Here is a 19,228-nt window from a genome sequence, read left to right as displayed (position 1 = left end):
ATCATGTACCCTGTTGGGATTACGTTAGTAGAATAAGTAGATGTTACCAATCTCTTTCCTTCGCATACAGGTCTTTGACAACAATGGGGTATTCCTCCGCTCCTTCACCACGAGGATTAACGGATGCACGCAATCCTGTCCGACGGGCATCGCGGTTGTTGGCAACATGTTCCTTGTGACCGATCCGGCAAACAACATGTTCGACTTCCGAGGCAAGTTTACCGGCCATTTCGGCGAAGACAGCATATTCGAAAGACCAGCTAGCATCGCCGTTGACAGAACGTACGTAGTCGTGACGATTTCAGATCAGCTGGGGGTGAGGGTATTTTCAGCGAAAGGGGAACGTAGAGGCGGAGATATCATGATAGCCGGACATGTTGGGCCGATGGCAAACGAAGTCGCCTGTAACGGTCGTGGCGAGATCTTAGTGTCGTGTTGGTACGACCACTGTGTCAACGTTTATGATCTCAACAGTGGTTTCAAAACACGGATTGGCGGCAGAGGCGAGTGGTTGGGTCGCCTGGAGAGGCCTCGCGGCGTTGGGGTGGACAAGCAGGGCAAGATCGTGGTGTCAGATGCCGGGAACCGACGAGTGCAACTCTTCGATCCTCGGGACCGACTCGGGTTTTGTCGGCTGGTGGCGGCGCCGGCCGACGGCTTACGAGAGCCGTACGGGGTGCAGGCGTTGCCGGACGGACGGTTTGTTGTGGTAGACAACGCGCTGAGCAAGGTCTTTAGTGTCAGTAAAAGTCGGTGTGAGCCTTGATGTTTATTTCTTTTCAATCCAGACATTTGCTATTCGCCAAATTTCCGTCTTTATTGATAAGTCGTGTCAAGTCAAAGTCAAAGGATCTTTATTAGCATTTGTAAACATTGAAGACAAGTCTGAATCACAGTTAATTTACACAAATTAATTTGAAATACCTTTAATTTTCAAGTGGAAACGACTTATTAAAAATCACAGAGATCAGCAATACAATTACAAGTGCTAACTTACGTATTGTATAAGTCATTAAAATACATAGTATTAGATAATACGTGACTGCTTTCTCATATCTTTCGACATCATTGTATAGCACAATGATGTCGAAATACAGTGTAGGTATATAAAACGACAATGTTGTGTTTAAAATCTAAAACGATTGATAACTGACCAATGTAACATGTTAAAAGCACAATGTGCCAATGCGCATGTACATGTTAGAATTAAGCTAAAGCTGTTTTAAAAAATGAATAAAAAATCCATCAAGCGTGTTCATGGTTCCAATTGCGCATATGTCAACGGTGAAGGTTCCTTTCTTCTGAACAGTTCTTGTTTAGACCTGCCTTCAAAGAATTCCAGATGTGTCGATTTCTCAGGGGCACAATGTGTATTTGAAACTATGAGAACGCCTATACTTGGATTCTGTTTAGCCTAACATCCTATTATCATTTTCCGTAGCAGAAATAGAGTTGACATATTTTGAAATGCTGTGCAGTTAATTTAAGAACACCAGGAGGTCTAGAAACAGACATGGCAATTGTTGAGTGTTCATTGTACAAACGGATATGTGTCGAAAATGACAGATAAAATAACAATACAAATCACTAATAACAATTGACTTAGTTAGCTAAAGTAACAAATGAAGAAGGTTAAGAAATACGAAAACAGTTGACTTGATGGATTGATCTATGATATAAGAACAGATGATAGCAGCTGTCTTGTCTGTTTTGGGGCCACATTAGAGTTGGCTTTACAAGTGAAAAGAACTTAGCCTGAGTGTCATCCTGTTTCAGTTCCAGGCTCTACCTTGGTGAAGGTAGAGCCTGGAACTGAAACAGGATGACACTCAGGCTAAAAAGAACTATTCTAATAAAGAATCAAAAATCTTCAACGAGAAATATGGAGAGTTTTGTGATAATTGTGTTGTAGGTATCCGTGCATTTCTGGCTAGTGTTGTCTATGCGTGACCAGCTTTAGACCCAGGCTAAGCTGTTACTTTCTCATCCTACCAGCTGCGGGCCAACTGGGACTTACTTGGCCTCTTCTGCCTTATATAATGTCACTCTACGATCTTAAAATAACTACGATCACACGCCAGGGCAAATAAACAAACAAACAGACTGACACGCATACCAAAAACAATAACAAGTCTGCCATGGCGGCGTGCCGACGCTTCTGCCCTCTTGGCTCATTCTAGTTAAGGACAAAAATAACGCTGAATATCAGACACCAGGCGGACGCCATGAAAGCAGACATAGACACCATGACTTTCTCACTACCACTGCCAGGGGGCGCTGTCGGGCAGGGATCGTACCCATCAAGTCCACGGCAAGAATCTGCTTCACTCATCCCTGAAAAAAATATATATTACAACAAAATGAAATGATGAAAAACTTATATAACTGTATAAAAGCTATTCCAATCGACTGAAATCGATCAAACGTGTACTTAGAGCTTATCATTTGTTTTCAAAGATTTCAAAACCCAGACTTCTACTAAAGGTCCCATTGCACAACCGAACACATAAAAGCTGACAGATTTTGCCTCCGTAACAGGCTCCAACGGTGCCAGATATTGCAGTTTTAATGCAGCTTTCTGATTCGTATGATATTCCGAATGATGACTATGTCACGATAAGGACAATTATCCACCGGTAGAATCTGGCAGGAGTGAGAAAGCACAGTGTTCCGGTTTGTGTAAAAGGCGCAGTATCGAAACATCACCTACAGTGCATAGATGGATGCAACAACTTTCGTTAAAAATTAGAAGAAAAAAAACACAGGAGCTCACCTCTGTCGTTAACGTAGCCGTAACGGACATACCCATCCGTAGCCGCTACCATGGTGACGTAACCGACCGGGGTCAGCTGGTTGGAAGAAATGAAGTTTGCCACTTCAAAAAGACACCTACATTAAGAGGGGGAAAACAGAATATTCAAGACAACAAACTTGATTATCCACTGCTGTAGGAACATATGTCTAAATATATAACCATACGAGAGAGAAGGGCTAGGTTATCAGGGCATAGCTATAGAAACCAAGATGAGCTTGTAAGTGAACTCCTACTCTGGACTCCAACTCATGGACACTCCAGTGTCGGGCGACCCCGACGGACCTACATTGACCAACTTGCTGGGAAATTGAACGTAGGGGCGAGGGCCGAAGATCTAGAGCACTTAATGGCGGACCGTAGCGACTGGAGGAAGAGGGCTGACTTAGTCCGGGCAACCCGCCCGACATGATCATGATGATGATGTAGAAACATATCAGAGCGTAATATTTTATTCTTATCATTTTACGCCTAGCAGTGGACGTCGGCACGGCCTCCTCCTTGCAAGTGCCACATCAAAATTAACCATTCACAAACGTTAAAACTTATGATTTGAAAACAACAAATCAAAATGCGATATATCAGACACCAGGCGGAATGATATAACTCAATGCATTATTTTGAACATTGGCACGTATTCGTAAAATCCGTGTCGGTCTCGGTCTGGTACTTAAAACAGCTTTGTAGATTTGCTTTCGTCTGTAAATTTGTATATTATTCTACGAATTGACGCCGAGTGACGTTAGAAGCGGTCCAAGGGTGACCGGAAGGCAGCCTTCTTTGACTTGGTCTGACGTCACAAATCCCGAAGATCAGTGCGTGTCAGCAAATGGGCCAACTATCTTAAACGCAAACCCGTTCTATAGAAGGCGGCACCGAAGGTACCCGGTACGTTCGGCGCGTTCCGCGCGGTTCGAACAAGGTATAAGTAGGGTCACCTACGGTGCACCTACGGTGCCGATCATTTTGACACTGGCCGTCTTGGCGTGCAGACCTACAAGCGATTTGCTCCCGCGGTAAAAGCCGCCGCCGCTACCAGGCGTTTTAGGTTACAAAATGTTGACAACAAAGCCCAACACAATTAATATATACAACACTACAACTGTCACGCTAGTGCCGGCGTGGTTCACGCCTGACTCACCACACCACTTTACTTATCTATAGTCCATTACGATAGTGTACTTGTCTAGCAGCGCTCCCTTCTTCATACATGTATGTTACGGTATGTGATTATAACGTGGTGGCTCAGCTTTGCGCTAACTGAGAATTTCGTGAACGTATGACTTGTTCAATTTACATGATCATGAAGTTACCTATAGTTAGTCCCGACTTACGTACTACTACTAGTTAGCATTACTCCTTCCCTCCTTCGTTTGAACAATTAACGTCTCGGGGAAATTTCAAAACCGAATCGTCTATTGCCAATCACACGACCTTATCCTTGAATGTATGAAACCTCCGTAAGAGTTACTGAATGTTTCCTTCGTTTAGAAAATGCAAGTTGCTAATTACAATCTTGCTTTGTCCAACATTTAGTTGCGATATCTGTAACATTCACTCAACACTCACGTACGTCACATACCTGTTGTCACGCTACGGAAGGTTTTTGGGGAGGGGGGTAATAACATTACCGCGTCCGAAATCAAACGTCCCCTCTCACAGCGAAAACATAGCCACACTTACATGATGAGTTGCTTATGATTTTGCTTGGTCAAACATAGTACCGCAAACATTCAGTTGTGATGTCCATAACGTTAGAACAAAGTCCACTCAACACTGACAAGGTCAGGAAAGAGAAACATCTATGCCGAGCTGGCCTGAGAACCCCATGACCCGGAGACATGACGTCGTGTATATGGTGGCCACGTTATATTCAGTCCAACAGAAGTAAATACAGATTCCAAGAGTATTTGGGGAAGGCAGGAGAACTAGAGGTGAACTGCATTGGAATTTGTTACTCTGAATAGATTCATAACAAACACTGATTTCGGTGCATGAAGGACAAACCAGAGAGGTATTATTTTTAGGCTAATTTTACTCACGTAGTATTGTTTCAACGTTGCGGAAAACACAGTGTATTTCCGTCGGCCGTCACGAACCGCCACATTTTCTAGCATGCAGCAGACACTGGTAACATAATCTTCCGGTTATGTCATGCCCTTGTGCCGTTATATGACACTACAGTACAATGGAAACATGGTCCGGGGAGATATAACGTTACATAACGTTATATGTGGCATTTATATCAAACATGCTATTTACGATGTGATTAACTGTATCATCATTTTCTAACAGGCAATCTAACTTGTTATTTTGTTATTTCGTTCCCCACAAAATGACAATATTCGAAACAATGGACATCTAGATCTTTTATTGGACATGCTGAAATAGAGCATTCTTCATGGAAAACCGTGAAAGGTTGGACATTTCAACTTTTGATAAAATTTACATTTTCACATCAAAAGGAAACAAGAGGATTTTAAGGGTAATTGACAATAAATGTAATGTTAGTTCATTACAATATGAGACAACAAACTCATAAATGTAAAACCATTACGTTATATGTCTTCAACATAAAGAGATACACTGCACATAAAAGGCCCTAAAATGACACATTTTTAAAATCATTCATATTGTAAGGACTAGATTGAGAGGATTGGACAAATTGAAAAATATAATGCAGATTATACAGTCATCACATCAACACAACTGACTTCAGTACTTGGCAATTAATTTTCCTTGATTGCTGAAGTCCATAACTTCTGAAGATTTATGTAAAGTACTGTCCCCGATTAATGGGAACTCTATAGCCACCTTGATGGATACTCTTCTTGTCTCTCAGAATGTTCTGGTACAGTTGTCAGCATTAGGGGTCTGTCATAGAGTCAGGACATTTGTGTTCTGTATGGAGAAAGAAGATAATGTACAATGAGACTGATGCTATAGGTAACAAACTTTTATGACTTTGTACCTTACTCGTTGCAATCAACAGCAGGGTATGTAAGGATGTGTGATAAGTGCACAATTATTGCACCAGTTAACACAATTAAAAGCACAAGTCATCATTTCTTCCCAAAATCAAATTGTTTATAGATCTCATTTCTTCAATTTTCTACAGAAGTGGTGGCCTTGAGTAATGCATGTTTATATAATGCCCAGGCTACAGTTTTCATCACTATGTAGTTATGAAGGCATTATTGCGAACACTTATTATCAAGAAACTTATACTTGATGGTGGCGAGCAATGTTACAAAACAGTTATCATATTTGATAGGTAAGCATATCTAGAGGCCATATCTCTTCACACAGTTTTACTCAATGATATACAAGTATGAGAATTTTGCTAACAGCAAAGATTTAGAGATGTAAATTGCCTGTAATACGCTTGAATTCTACTAGACAATTTGTAAAGTATTGCTGTGCTGTACATATGTACTACCTACATGATAACTAGATAACTCTACTCTACTCTAGACTGGCATTGATGTAAATTTGCAATTGGGATTTAAACCATCTGTTGCAAGTTTCAACTCCAGTCATGTCCTGTCCTGTCCAATAATTAGATGTAGGAACTCTATAGCCTGATGGATACTGCTCTTGTCTCTCAGGATGTTCTGGTACAGTTGTACGCATTAGGTGTCTGTCATAGAGTCAGGACATTTGTGTTCTGTATGGAGAAAGAAAATGTACAATGAGACTGAGTGATGCTATTACAGGGTAACCTAGGTACATAAGTAATATACTTTTGTGACTTTGAACCCTACTATTTGCAATTATATAACAATGATGTATGGATCAACAGCAGTGTTAGGTGGGCAAGGAGGTTTGGTTTTAATCCCGTTGATATGAGGATGTGTAATACTGAGTGCACAAGTATTGCATTGGTTAGCACACTTAAAAGCAAAAGTCATCATGTATTGTTTTGTCTTCCCAAAATTTACTTGCTTTTAGCACTCTTTTCTTCAAGTCTACACAGAAGTGGTGGGTTTCAGTAATGTTATATGTGTGTAATCTCACTGCTGCAGTGTTCATCACTATCTAAATTTCATGGCTGCAAAGCAACCCTATGGGTCAATCATCAGTTATCATATCATGGTTATCATATCTGACAGGTTACTAAATTTTGAGGCCATGTCTTTTCATAGTTTTACTCAATAGCATAACAGTTACAAGTTTGAGAGTTTTCCTAATAGAAAGGTTTTAGAGATAACTGTAATACTCTTCAATTCTACTAGACATTGTCAAGCCATCATGGTGTACATTATAACTTGTACTTTATAACTAGGTTGGTAGTAACGTTAGATTAACATAAATTCGCTATTGAAATAAAAAACATCTGTTGCAAGTTTCAACCTCTGTCATGTATCCAGAGCGTACGTGGATATTTATTTGTGAGGAGTTTCTTTGCAGTTACAGTAGCTTCTTGTCAACATGTGGGTTCGAATATACGGTGCGTTTTCACTAACGTTATACCTCCATTATATTCTGCATTTTAGTATCTTTTCCCCAGAATAAGTACAGGCATCCATGTCAATATGTACACTTGGTTTGGAACATGCATGTGGGTTAATTCAAGAAGCACAAGAAGTATAATAAAGATGTCTATTTGTAGAAAAGAAAATTACAGCTTCTGATGATAACAAATGGCCGTTACAGATGATATTTCAGGATAATTATAAATCCCCCGTTAACCCCGGCTGTAGTCTTGAAATTAACAGTTTATAAAGACTCTGTTTGTTATAGATTGAGTCAGGAACCACACATGATCAATCCTTATTAGTATTACCTCAATCACCGAACATGCACGCAATCCAACAGTCAGCTACAGTCAGGGTTTTCGCCGATAGCGCCCCATCCCCGTTCATAGTCAGGTTGTTCGACGGCACTGAAAATCCCGTACGTTAGCAAAATCGTCCTACTGGTACTTTGACTGAAACAGGTCGGTAATGACGATTCTGTTGTCTTTCGACATCTTGCCGAGACTGAGAGTTGAGATGCCGTGGGGTTTTCCTCCAGCATGGTGTACATTGCCGCCCTACGAAGTTGCCGTCAGCTGTTGCAGGAACGTGCACTGTGACCCTTGCACCCTCACCCCCAGCCCAACTGATATATATGCATACATGTCACAACGTTTTCCGAGAATACTATGATAGTCAGACCTATGATGTTCCCCATGAAAGTTACTTCCCTTATTTGCTTACGTTCACAGCTAATGTTATGATGCCAAAACATGTGGTACGTTTGTTCATAAACAGGCTTACGAAACAAGCGGAGGAACTTACCGAGTCGATGCGTTACCATCCCGTTTGCGGTCTACGTGCGGCAGTGCCGCTGACTATTTGACAGGTTTTCAAGCGTTGTCCCATCTCAGACGAAAGATTGCGGTGAAAGCGGCATTCCGATCTTTCTCAGAAAAGAAGGGGTCATTATCTGATAATGGCCCATGACATGACGATGTTATTTATGCAGTAAAACTACTCCATATGCATTTAGTCTGCTGGTGCACGTACACGGATAGGATAGGTTGTATGCAACGGGGAAACGACTCCCTTTATTCATAATGCCATCATTATATAGCCCCTTGAAGTGTAGGATATGCAATTCATAGCATTTCAGAAGTTTGACAACAGACTTGCGGGAGCGCTTTTTCCGTGCGTACGCCTCTCATGGCGTCCAGGGCACAACTGGGCGAACCCGGAAGCGGCGCGCTCTTTTACGCGGTGCCATGTTCCATAGAGCTTGGCATGGAGCATTAGGGCATTATATAGAACGGGTTCCCGTTGAAAGAAGGCTGATGATACAGCTAAAAATTATATAAGCTGAATGTTCGTGTTGGGTAAAAGCAATCATTTAGGGAAAAAAAACAACTATTCATTTGACTTTGCATACAAAACTCTCTGTGTCTTCAAATACATGTGGCCGAACAAGCATTTGAAAGGAAACAAAGGCTTTTAATTATGTTTAGCCATACCTAGTATGGCTCAACATATTGTTTTTGTGCATGTTCTTCTTCTTCTTCTTCTTCTTCTTCTTCTCCTCCTGCCAAATCTTCAAATCGATTCAACTCCGCCATTTTTTAATCAACCGACCTGAAATTTGGCAAGGAGGTAAAGAAGGCAAATACCCTCAGGTGATTTTAAAATTGCTTTGAAACAGGCCTTAAAATCATTTTTATGGAGGTTTTTTGGGGCATTTTTAGGCAATTTTTATATTTTGGACTCCTGTGCCCTGGTATTACAAGCAAATGACCTGAAATTCGCTACAAGGGTGGCTTGAACATGTCCCTACAAGACTACAATCACATTTCTGGTGTACATCACTTCAAAATGTTTCGTTTTGGGTACTTTTGGACCCATTTTCAGACCAAAAACGGGTCAAAAGTGCTGTCCCCGTTCCATGTTCTATCTTAGAATCCATGTTCTATCTAAGGTTCCGGGCGTTCCATTTGCTGCTGGCCAAAGAACATGTGTTCTTTTCAGGTTACCTGAGGTCATGTTGCGGGTAAACACGCGAGCCATTGCAGTAAGAAGCTCTTGGTGTCTCGCAGAACTTGTAGAGAGAATTGCTTTGCACGGGTGATTTTGGAACAGTCAATTTATGCATCGGGAGGGAGATTGGCAAAGTATGATGCTCTCGCAAATGTTGCTTTCCTACATGCAGTTAATATTTCGATTTGCCCAGGGGTTATTTTGGGACAACCCACTTCTTGCATGGGGAGGAGTATGGCTAAACATGCTGTATTTGCTCAGGGGCAAATGACGGCCTTTCTAGTTTGATCTGATTTTGATTGGACATATGAATTCTCCAAGGTTTTCGTTTTTTCAAGGTGGACTTATTTGTATCACCAGCGGGGCTGGAATCCAAGAAAAACTGCTCACTTTGTCTCTGATTTCTTTGTTTGAAATCCTTTCAAAAACACAGGAAATGCCATATCAGAAGGTTCAATTTTTTTAAATTTTCCAGCCCCCCCCGGACCCCCCCCCCCCCCCTAGGAAGCTCGCGCCTGCGGTGCTCACTGGTCCCTCAAACGTTAAAAAGGACCCCCCCCCCCCCATGAAATTCCTGGCCACGTGCATGCACTAGCGAACGACCTACCGGCCGATGAGGCCAGGGTTGGTGCAGTCCGGGGTAAATCCTGGGAGGTCATCCACGGTCAGAGACAGGGCAGCGGCCTGCTTCAGGAGGAGGTAGTGGTAGGTGTGGTCGCCTGAGCAGGGCGGAGGCATCGGCCCCCCGTAAGGATTAAGGACCGCCCCTGTACTCGGGTCGGCATTCTGAGCATGAGAAGAAAACATAACTCTGTATATGTTCCGAAAATAATTTCATCTGGTTGGTAGAAAATAGGATATGGGAGATTCTTTATACACAACCAGGTATTGATCTCACCTGCTAACGTTTCGATGTCTATCAGACACCTTCTTCAGAGCTTCTGACTGGAGTACTGCTTCTCACCGCTAAAAGTAGCCGATGTAGGTGGCGCTTTTGCGGTGAGAACCTACATCGACTACTTATAGCGGTGAGAAGCAGTACTCCAGTCAGAGGCTCTGAAGAAGGTGTCTGATAGACATCGAAACGTCAGCAGGTGAGATCAATACATGGTTGTGTATAAAAAAATCTCCCATATCATAACTCAGTATAGACAAAATGACGGCCGCTGTCACACCTTGTTCAAATATGTTGCCTACAAACTATAGCTATCAGTGTGGTTGCTAGTAAGTACCCTATTGGTCACAAACTTTTGCATGGAAACTCTACTCCCATTTCAATTGTAGTCAGCCTAATCAATGAATATTATTTATCAGGAGTCTTTGGTCACATTCGTTGCATTTTGGAAATCAGCTAAAGCCTCGTTTTCGTGCTTCTCACGAGAGTTTAACAGCGCGAGATAAAATGGGAGTTGGTAACCTAGAAACAGAACACAGACACCATGCGATATGTTTACCGTTATGTTGGTAATGAGCATGTGGAGCAGCGGTTTTTCCGTCGTGCCGACTTCAGCAGAGGGGGTGTCCGGGTCTACCATCAAAATGGTGAACATATCACCTGGAGGAGTCAAAATGGCTAGAATTAGATAAATAGCAGCCATGGCCAGTTACATCTGTAAACGTAGCCCCGCCGAAGAAGATACTGTGTCAACACGCAGAAGCGAGAGGGAGAGAGAGAGACAGAGAAAGAGGGAGGGAGGGAGATAGAGAGAGAGAAAGAGACAGAGAGAGAGACAGACAGAGAGAGTTAGAGAGAGTGAGAGAGAGAGAGAGATAGAGATATATATAGAGACAGAGAGAGAAAGAGAGAGAGAGAGATAGAGAGATAAAGAGAGACAGAGAGAGAAAGAGAGACAGAGAGAGAGAGAGAGAGAGAGAAGAGAGAGAGAGAGAGAGAGAGAGAGAGATAGGGAGAGAGAAGAGAGAGACAGGGAGAGAGAGAGACAGGGAGAGAGACAGTGAGAGAGAGAGAGCGATTTAAAAAAAATGCCTTATGGGGTGTATGGCAGTTATAATGACCGTCGACAAAAAATGCCGGACAAGAACAAGGAGACTTAAAGACATCGCAAGGTTGGTTTAGAGCGCACGTTCAGTGTTTATTTGAAAGGGTTACATCATCTTCAAATGTCCGAAAAAAATTGACAACAAAAAATAGGGACACCAACATGGCGGCGGACATAGTGATATGACGTCATGTGTGTCACGTCAGACTGGCACTTTATAGCGTTTTTACATGACGTCGCCAGTAATAAGCCTGTGAGCCATACAGCTGGGGATTCTAATTGATGGTGTACCCTCCGTGATTAAAACATTGAACTTACCTGACGATGCACCTGTAATAGTCATGGCTGTTGGATCGTACGCAGTTTCACCTGGAGTCACCGCGACATTCATGGTTGCGACAGAAATAGTCCTGGCACTAGTGACGATGAAAGAAAAGCACTTTAAGATACCGTATGCGCTCGGAATAAAGTCGAACTTCGATTTTAACCTTACGTATACAAATATTGATAACATAATGTAACTGTGATTGTAAAAAGTAACATTTGAATAGGGTATCACGTAAATAGTTAATGGGCAAATCATCAGGGTGTGTACTCGACTACTAGTATTAGATTATACTAAGATACGCCCTACCTTTGGGTAAAATTACGATTACACACGTCGTACACCATTTCCGGGGCTGAGAACGTGAGGCTGAAGTCCACGGGAAGATCGCCAGAGGGCACCCATGACTGAGCTAACAGAACACATGACAATCAAACCGCTTCAATGGACGTTACATGCACATGGCTGATTATTGATTTGTTAGGATTTTGTAAGGAAGAAATTGACAACTGTCACGTTATATATGAACTAATTATCCCTCATCAATGTTTTATTGGATTGTGTGCACACTTGATATCCGTCAATAGAAATGTCGTTAATGGTCTTAAAGAATATAGAGACGTAGCCTATACCATGCTCCAGAAGCGACTGGAAAGAGTAGAAATTGGCCAAATAGACACACAAAAACATGGACGGGGAGTTAGTCTGCTATAGGGGTACAGTTTGCCGCTCCGTGGATGGCATATTGGGCCCACTCTCCGTAGCCGACCCCCTTAGCATGTAATCCATTCTATTTGGCTAAATCTTACTATTTTTCTAGCCATTCGCTGGTAGAGGCTAATATACACTGTCATTCTATCCATGATTATATTACTTACCGTTTGACAGTGCAAGCAGTGTTGTGATGGTGATCAAAGTGGACAACATCTTTGTTTAGAGGCTGAAACTGTAAAAATAGGAGAGCTGACGTTACAACCAATAAGCTAGTTCGGAGTTGCTACCACGCATGTGCAGTGTCAAAGGTGAAGGCCCCCGTCTCGTATACAGTGCTCGCCTGGACATTGTCTAGATTTGCATATTGTCTAGATTTGCATAACAACGCCCAGACAGGTCTTGTTTCCGTCGCGGGGGCCTTCACCTTTGACACTGCACATGCGTAGTTGCAACTCCGAACTAGCTTATTGGATGCGTGGATACACGGGGTACAACTTACGTCATTAGAATTGCGGTAGCCGAGCAGCAAGTGGCCGTCCATGATTTCCCCCTGTACCGTACCCCAGGGAGATCGGCGTGTACTATAGCCAAGGCTATACGGTGGCAAAAAATCTAATCCACTCATGGTCGCGTGAAGCCAAAAAGTATCGCATCGTCTTCAAATTAAGTCTAAATATGTATTTAAAAAAGACGAAAGATGGGAGAGATGGTGACATCGCACATCAAAGTTATGACGATAGAATATCACCAAACGTCGCTATGACGACATTTGATAAATTTGATGTGATATTGATAACATGCTGAGATACATTGCCCCCGAGAATCACTAACATCTGTAACCCGACAGGAAATTCTACATCTTATCAATATCCATATTTTACATGCGATATTGCAGGAAATAACAATAGCGAGTATCTCGTGTACTCAAAGAACGCGTTCTCATGCTGTAGCATATTGTTGGTATATTCACGTTTCATTATGTATTTTGGCACAAAAAAGGTGCCATAAAATTGCACTCAAGTGTCTGTTTACATTTGACTCGGTTGCACTTTAAGATTTGTGACTGAGGATTATATAAACGCAAGGATACGCGAAGTAAGTCGTTTAAGATTGTGGGCACATATAGTTCACGTCTAAAGAAAACAGTCTATATTAGAGCAACAGCACCTTCCACGATTTCCAGGATGGTAGTAAAAGTAGAATGTATGCCCTCCACGTTTAGAATGGTATATTTAGTTTGAACTGTTTTAACCATGTTTGTTCGCTTTTGATTTGCATGATTTTTATACCAAATGTAACGATTGCAATTTTACATAACTATCAACATATTTCATGTTTTCATGTAAACATAAGGATGTAACATGCAAGGTTGATTGTAAGAAATCTGAATCTGAATATTACTTGTACACACAATAACAAACCGGTTGTATTACTCTCGTTTGAGACGCCAGGGTTCATTGTGTCTATGCTTACTCTATGTACTGAGCGTTACTACAATAGGTCTACCGATTGGCTAGCTAAGAAAAGCAGGTATAGTTTACTTGCGGTAAAAAAAAATGCAAAGCGTAACAACTAACAGATTGTGGCTGTGACCTAGAGAGAGAACTAGTTCTAAAACGACAGGTCTGCTACTCACCTCTGTTGTGGGCAGATACGGTCCTAAACTAGGCGTGCTGTGGCTTATTATACTACTGTATATGATAGTACGTGACCAGATGCTGCTTTTACCAGCCTATTGGCTTGGAGTTATGTATGAAATTCCTATCTCCACAGTACAGTACGGTACAGTACAGTGCAGTACAGTGCAGTAATACTCAGACCCTTGCACCGCGGAATGGTACCACTCAACCCCTGGCACCACCTGGTATCCAATCAAACTGCAAAGGGCGTTAACCTTTGCACCTCAGTGACCTTTGTACCCTTCAGAGTCATTGGAGCAAGAAGCGCGTGGGTGCAGATCGCTAAGAAATCGCCAGGTGGCACTCATGACTGAGCGACGTAAAACCAAGTAAACTTTTACGACGCTCCACCACGGTGTACACTATTGATAGACAGTCATAATCCACATATTCCGCGTGTAATACCTAACACGGCCGCATGATGGCTCTACTACCGCTTGGGTTCGTCACACAGGCGGTTCTGGTAAAGGCTCGGACTGGAGTTTTTTTAAGATTTCGTATGTAGGCCGACCCCCTAAGGTCGACGGGCTACAATTCCGCCAAAAAAAGTAGGACGGAAAATGGTTTCACATGGGCAAAAAGCGGTTTTCTGCTGGTTTCCGATGCATTTATCGGTATCGTCCGTTGTCCCTTTATTTGGGGTAGAAACCATAGTAAAATGTAAATTTGGACCCGAAGATTATCATTTTTTTTACACTTTTTGATCGAACCTGCTCGGAAAAGACGATTTTTTCTGGGGTCACGGCATATATGCTGAGAAAGCTTAGTAAATGGTGTCTCTAATTATTAAAATTAAAAGTTATGTACACTATTAAGGTTGTGTTTGTTTCCAATTATATACCAAGTCTGGAATGTCTCCCGGATGTGGGTCGAGTACGCTATGTGTACGCTATCCGTTCGCTATCTGTGTGTTTGTCATTTGTTACTAATACGTACAATGAGATGCCCTTTCGCAGGACGTACGGCACTAATTCGTGTCATATGTTCTGCTTCGCTATACGTCCGTCCATCGTGCGTGGTATCTCCGCTGCGAGTACGGTGACGGCCCGGGATTGTCCATTATTTTCTTGTGATTTGCGCGGGAAAGTTGAATAACAAGTAAATGTTTATGTACTTAAGATCTTAATCCCTCTCCATTGTCCCGAATTGGACAAATAAAGGCACTATACCAGGCGAAACGGGTTGCGAACCTCTTACACAATTTCAAGACAAACTCAGGCTTAAATAAATTCTATGACATACTTAAAAATGGAAGAACAAAGATAGTTAAAGCCGATGCTCTTTCAAGATTTTTAACATGGGTAAGGAATTCGAAGGAAAGCCAGTACCGTGGATCTCGATCAAACACGATGACAAACGTACTTATTAGGGTCTTATCACTTTATTTAGGTACAATTACTCACATATCAACAAAAACAAAAACATTGGATAAAGTCGTATTTTTCAATCCGTGCATCTCAGGAGACAGACACACTATGTAGCACCATCACTAGCAAATCTATGATTATTAGAGGCGCTGAACATGACCCTGGATTCGATAACAAGACATTCATCAAGCCAGAGAAATGTATTTTAGAATTAGAGCTAATATGCTGCTCTACATACTATAAGGCATAAAAGGCAGCAAGTGCGTAAGTTAGGTCTTGACAAACTAAATATATTGTTAGCTTTCGGGTCCCTTGACGGCTTCCTTGGTTGTTGTTTTTCTTATTCGGCCAGCATTAAACACTTGTCGGTCTGTCCAGATTATTAAATAGAATCAATGGCTTATATTGTGGTGTATCACATGCTCTGCAGCATTAGCCAGATATAGTTGAATTAAGTTTGCAGAATACATGTATGTTATTATCAATGGTGCAACAGACACAAAAGGACTGTCTCGTCAATACAACGCAAAGGCTCTCCCCTGCTATGAGCAAAATGGGAAAGCATCTTCAGACTAGCTTTATTCATCTATCCCATACAGCGAGAGATCCTGTTCGCCTTTCACCACATCGGTGTATGGCGCAACGGGGGAACGTTATCCAACCCTCCCCCGCCTTACTTGTACATCCTGAGGCTGTGTCATCATACGAGTTAAGGTACAGCTAGAAACAAGTGGAAATGTTAACTTTTCTTCCAACTTGGTGTCCGCTGTTATCTTGAAATTTGTCTCATCTGAAGTTTGCAATGGGGGTAACGTTTACACTTACATTTAACAAGAAGACTATATACACCCAAAAAAGTTACTCAAGCAACTGGATAAAATTTATCCAGTTGCTTGAGTAACTTTTTTAGCGTATCTTACTACCTGGATATCTAACCTTCATTAACATAAGAAGACTATATGTTTTTGGCAGTGTTTGTATGTCTGCCTGTATGTATGTATGTATGCGGTTCAACAGCTTACGAAGCTATGAATGAATGGTCATGAAATGTGGTAATTAAGTACTTGATTCCTCTCTAATGCCCTGAAAGGGACAAATGAAGACACTATACCAGACGAACAGGGTTTTGAGTCTTATACACAATCTTGAGACAAACTCTACCCTTAGCCTCCTTCACAGACGTCCTAGAACGGCGGCGCATATATTTCGGGGAGGGGGGGTGGCGGGGGTTGGCGCGATTTCTTACACGGGCCAAGGTTCTCTAATGCCGACAAGGGAGTTTCGCTGCCGAGGGAATTATGTCGCCGAGGGACGACCGCCTTTCTAGAAAGGCGGTCGTCCCTTGGCAGCAAAACTCTCTTGCCGGCATTAGAACTTGAACCTTGGCCCGTGTAAGAAATCGCGCCACCCCCTCTCCCCCAAATATACACGTCGCCGTTCTAGGAAGTCTGTGAAGGAGGCTAAAGGGTAGGGTCTGTCTTAAGATTGTGCATAAGGCTCACAACCCATTGTGTATAAGGCTCACAACCCATTGTGTATAAGGCTCACAACCCATAGCTGTACAATAAACCTTAACTCGTATGATGACAAAGGATGCGCCAAAAGTAATTACTCAAGCAACTCGATACAATTTTGAAACAGACGTTTCAGACAGCATCCACTGTCTTTCGTCAGTGACTAACGATAGGACTGAGAACACCAGGTGTTATACCAAAACTCTGAATAGAAATGTAAATGAGGTTAAAGACAATTTAGGATGTCTTGAAGTAGTCTTTGAAAGAAGATTAATTCAAGACAAAGTTTTATGCCAATGGTTCAATTAGTTGCTGTTGTTTTAGTTCAGTAAAACAGTAACTAAATGTTGTTCGTCCGGGGGTGGGGGTGGTGGGTAGTGCATTATCCCAAGTAAGGCAAGTGCCTGAAAGTTCAACGCGTAGACCCCCTTTCCTATTGAGGGCTGGGTTGTGCATCCTCTCATATATTGTTCGAACCAGCGGGCTTCACGATCTAGGATGTCCGTGAATTCGAGATTGAATGAGTGTCCCTGGTTGTGTTTTAGATGGTGGAAAATGACAGAGGAGTAGCGGTTAGCGCTCTTTCTGCAATGTTCATTGTACCTTTCTCTTAGTGGTCGACTTTTCTCCCCAATGTACATGTTATTGCAGTTCGGTTCCTCACATTTCAGTTTGTAGATGACATTGGCTTTGATGCCTTTTTCCGGCCTTTCTTTGGGATGGCCCAGTTTCTACCTGAGAGTTGAGTGAGGTTTGAAGTTAGTGGCAATGATGAAGTTTTTAAAGATTCGTCTGAGTTTTTCCGATACTCCTTGGACGTAGGGAATGGTAATGTTGACCTTGTTTCTGTTGGTCAATGGTTTGCACTTGAGTGTTTTCTTAGACTCGTCAGAAGGTTTGAGGGCTTTGTTGAAGGTCCAATTTTGGTAGCCACACTTGGCTAAAGCCGCACGGAGATGTTTGTGTTCTTCCGTTTTCGCTTCGTCTGAGGTGATGACGTTGTCTGCTCGATGGAAGAGAGTTTTAATCACTGCTAGTTTGTGTTCCAAAGGGTGGTGGTAATCAAAGGCCAGATATTGATCAGTGTGGGTCGGTTTCCTGTACACTTCGAATTGAAGGTTGCCATCCTTCTCTATGATGGTTTTGGTGTCTAGGAAGGGGAGCATGTTGTTTTGACACGACTCCTGTGTGAACTTGATGTTGTACTCTACCTGGTTAATATGGTCAAAGAAGTCGTCCGCTACTCTCTCTTTTAGCCTACACCAACATTATGCCCGGACAAACAACATTTAGGTTACTGTTTTACTGAACTAAAACAATAGAAACTAATTGAACCATTGGCATAAAACTTTGTCTTGAATTAATCTTCTTTTAAAGACTACTTCAATACATCCCAAATTGTCTTAACCTCATTAACATTTCTATTCAGAGTTTTGGTATAAAACCTCGTGTTCTCAGTCCTATCGCAAGTCACTGACGAAAGCCAGTGGATGCTGTCTGAAACGTCTGACTGTTTCAAAATTTTATCCAGTTGAATTGCTTGAGTAATTATTTTTGGCGTATCTTACTACCTGGATGTCTAACTTTCATCAACGATGATAAAGGAGGTACAAGTAAGGCAGGGGAGGGTTAGATAACGTTCCCCCGTTGCGCCATACACCGATGTGGTGAAAGGCGAACAGGATCTCTCGCTGTATGGGATAGATGAATATAGCTAGTCTGAAGATGCTTTCCCATTTTGCTCATAGCAGGGGAGAGCCTTTGCGTTGTATTGACGAGAAGGTCCTTTGTGTCTGTTGAACCATTGATAATAACATACATGTATTCTGCATACTTAGTGTAGTGTCTTCATTTATCCTTTTCAGGGCATTAGAGAGGAATCAAGTACTTACCACATTTCATGACCATTCATCCATAGCTTCGTTAGTTATGCTCCTGAACTGCATACATATATGCATACAGACAGACATATAAAAACTGCCAAAAGCATATAGTCTTCTTACGTTAATGAAGATTAGATATCCAGGTAGTAAGATACGCCAAAGATAGTTACTCAAGCAACTGAATAAATTTTATCTAGTTGCTTGAGTAACTATTTTTGGCGTATATAGTCTTCTTGTTAAATGTAACAGTGTAAACGTTACCCCTATTGCAAATTTCAGATGAGACAAATTTCAAGATAACAGCGGACACCATATTGGAAGAAAAGTTAACATTTCCACTAGTTTCTAGCTGTATTTTAACTCGTATGATGACACAGCCTCAGGATGTACAAGTAAGGCGGGGGAGGGTTGGATAACGTAACATCACATCGGCCTTGATGAAGAAA

General features: G+C 42.0%; 1 protein-coding gene across 2 annotated transcripts; it reads right to left on the bottom strand.

Annotated features, from left to right (window-relative positions):
• Positions 1-837: 837 nt before the first annotated feature.
• LOC136438427 (phosphatidylethanolamine-binding protein 1-like) lies at positions 838-14,211 on the bottom strand. 2 transcript variants are annotated; one of them, XM_066433198.1, is made up of 8 exons: positions 13,976-14,211; positions 12,504-12,571; positions 11,935-12,037; positions 11,619-11,716; positions 10,755-10,855; positions 9,908-10,086; positions 2,774-2,889; positions 838-2,334 (listed from the first exon to the last, which is right to left on the bottom strand). In XM_066433198.1, exons 2-8 carry the CDS (start codon positions 12,550-12,552, stop codon positions 2,177-2,179), a joined length of 804 nt encoding a protein of 267 aa, XP_066289295.1. In that variant the 5' UTR covers positions 12,553-12,571; positions 13,976-14,211; the 3' UTR covers positions 838-2,176. The 2 variants fall into 2 exon arrangements, with proteins under 2 accessions (XP_066289295.1, XP_066289302.1); XM_066433205.1 differs by having other exon boundaries at positions 12,504-12,565.
• Between the last annotated feature and the right edge of the window lie 5,017 nt (positions 14,212-19,228).

This window comes from Branchiostoma lanceolatum, chromosome 1 (assembly GCF_035083965.1).
Source record: "Branchiostoma lanceolatum isolate klBraLanc5 chromosome 1, klBraLanc5.hap2, whole genome shotgun sequence".
Taxonomy (NCBI): domain Eukaryota; kingdom Metazoa; phylum Chordata; class Leptocardii; order Amphioxiformes; family Branchiostomatidae; genus Branchiostoma; species Branchiostoma lanceolatum.
This window is presented reverse-complemented; position numbering and strand designations above follow the sequence as displayed.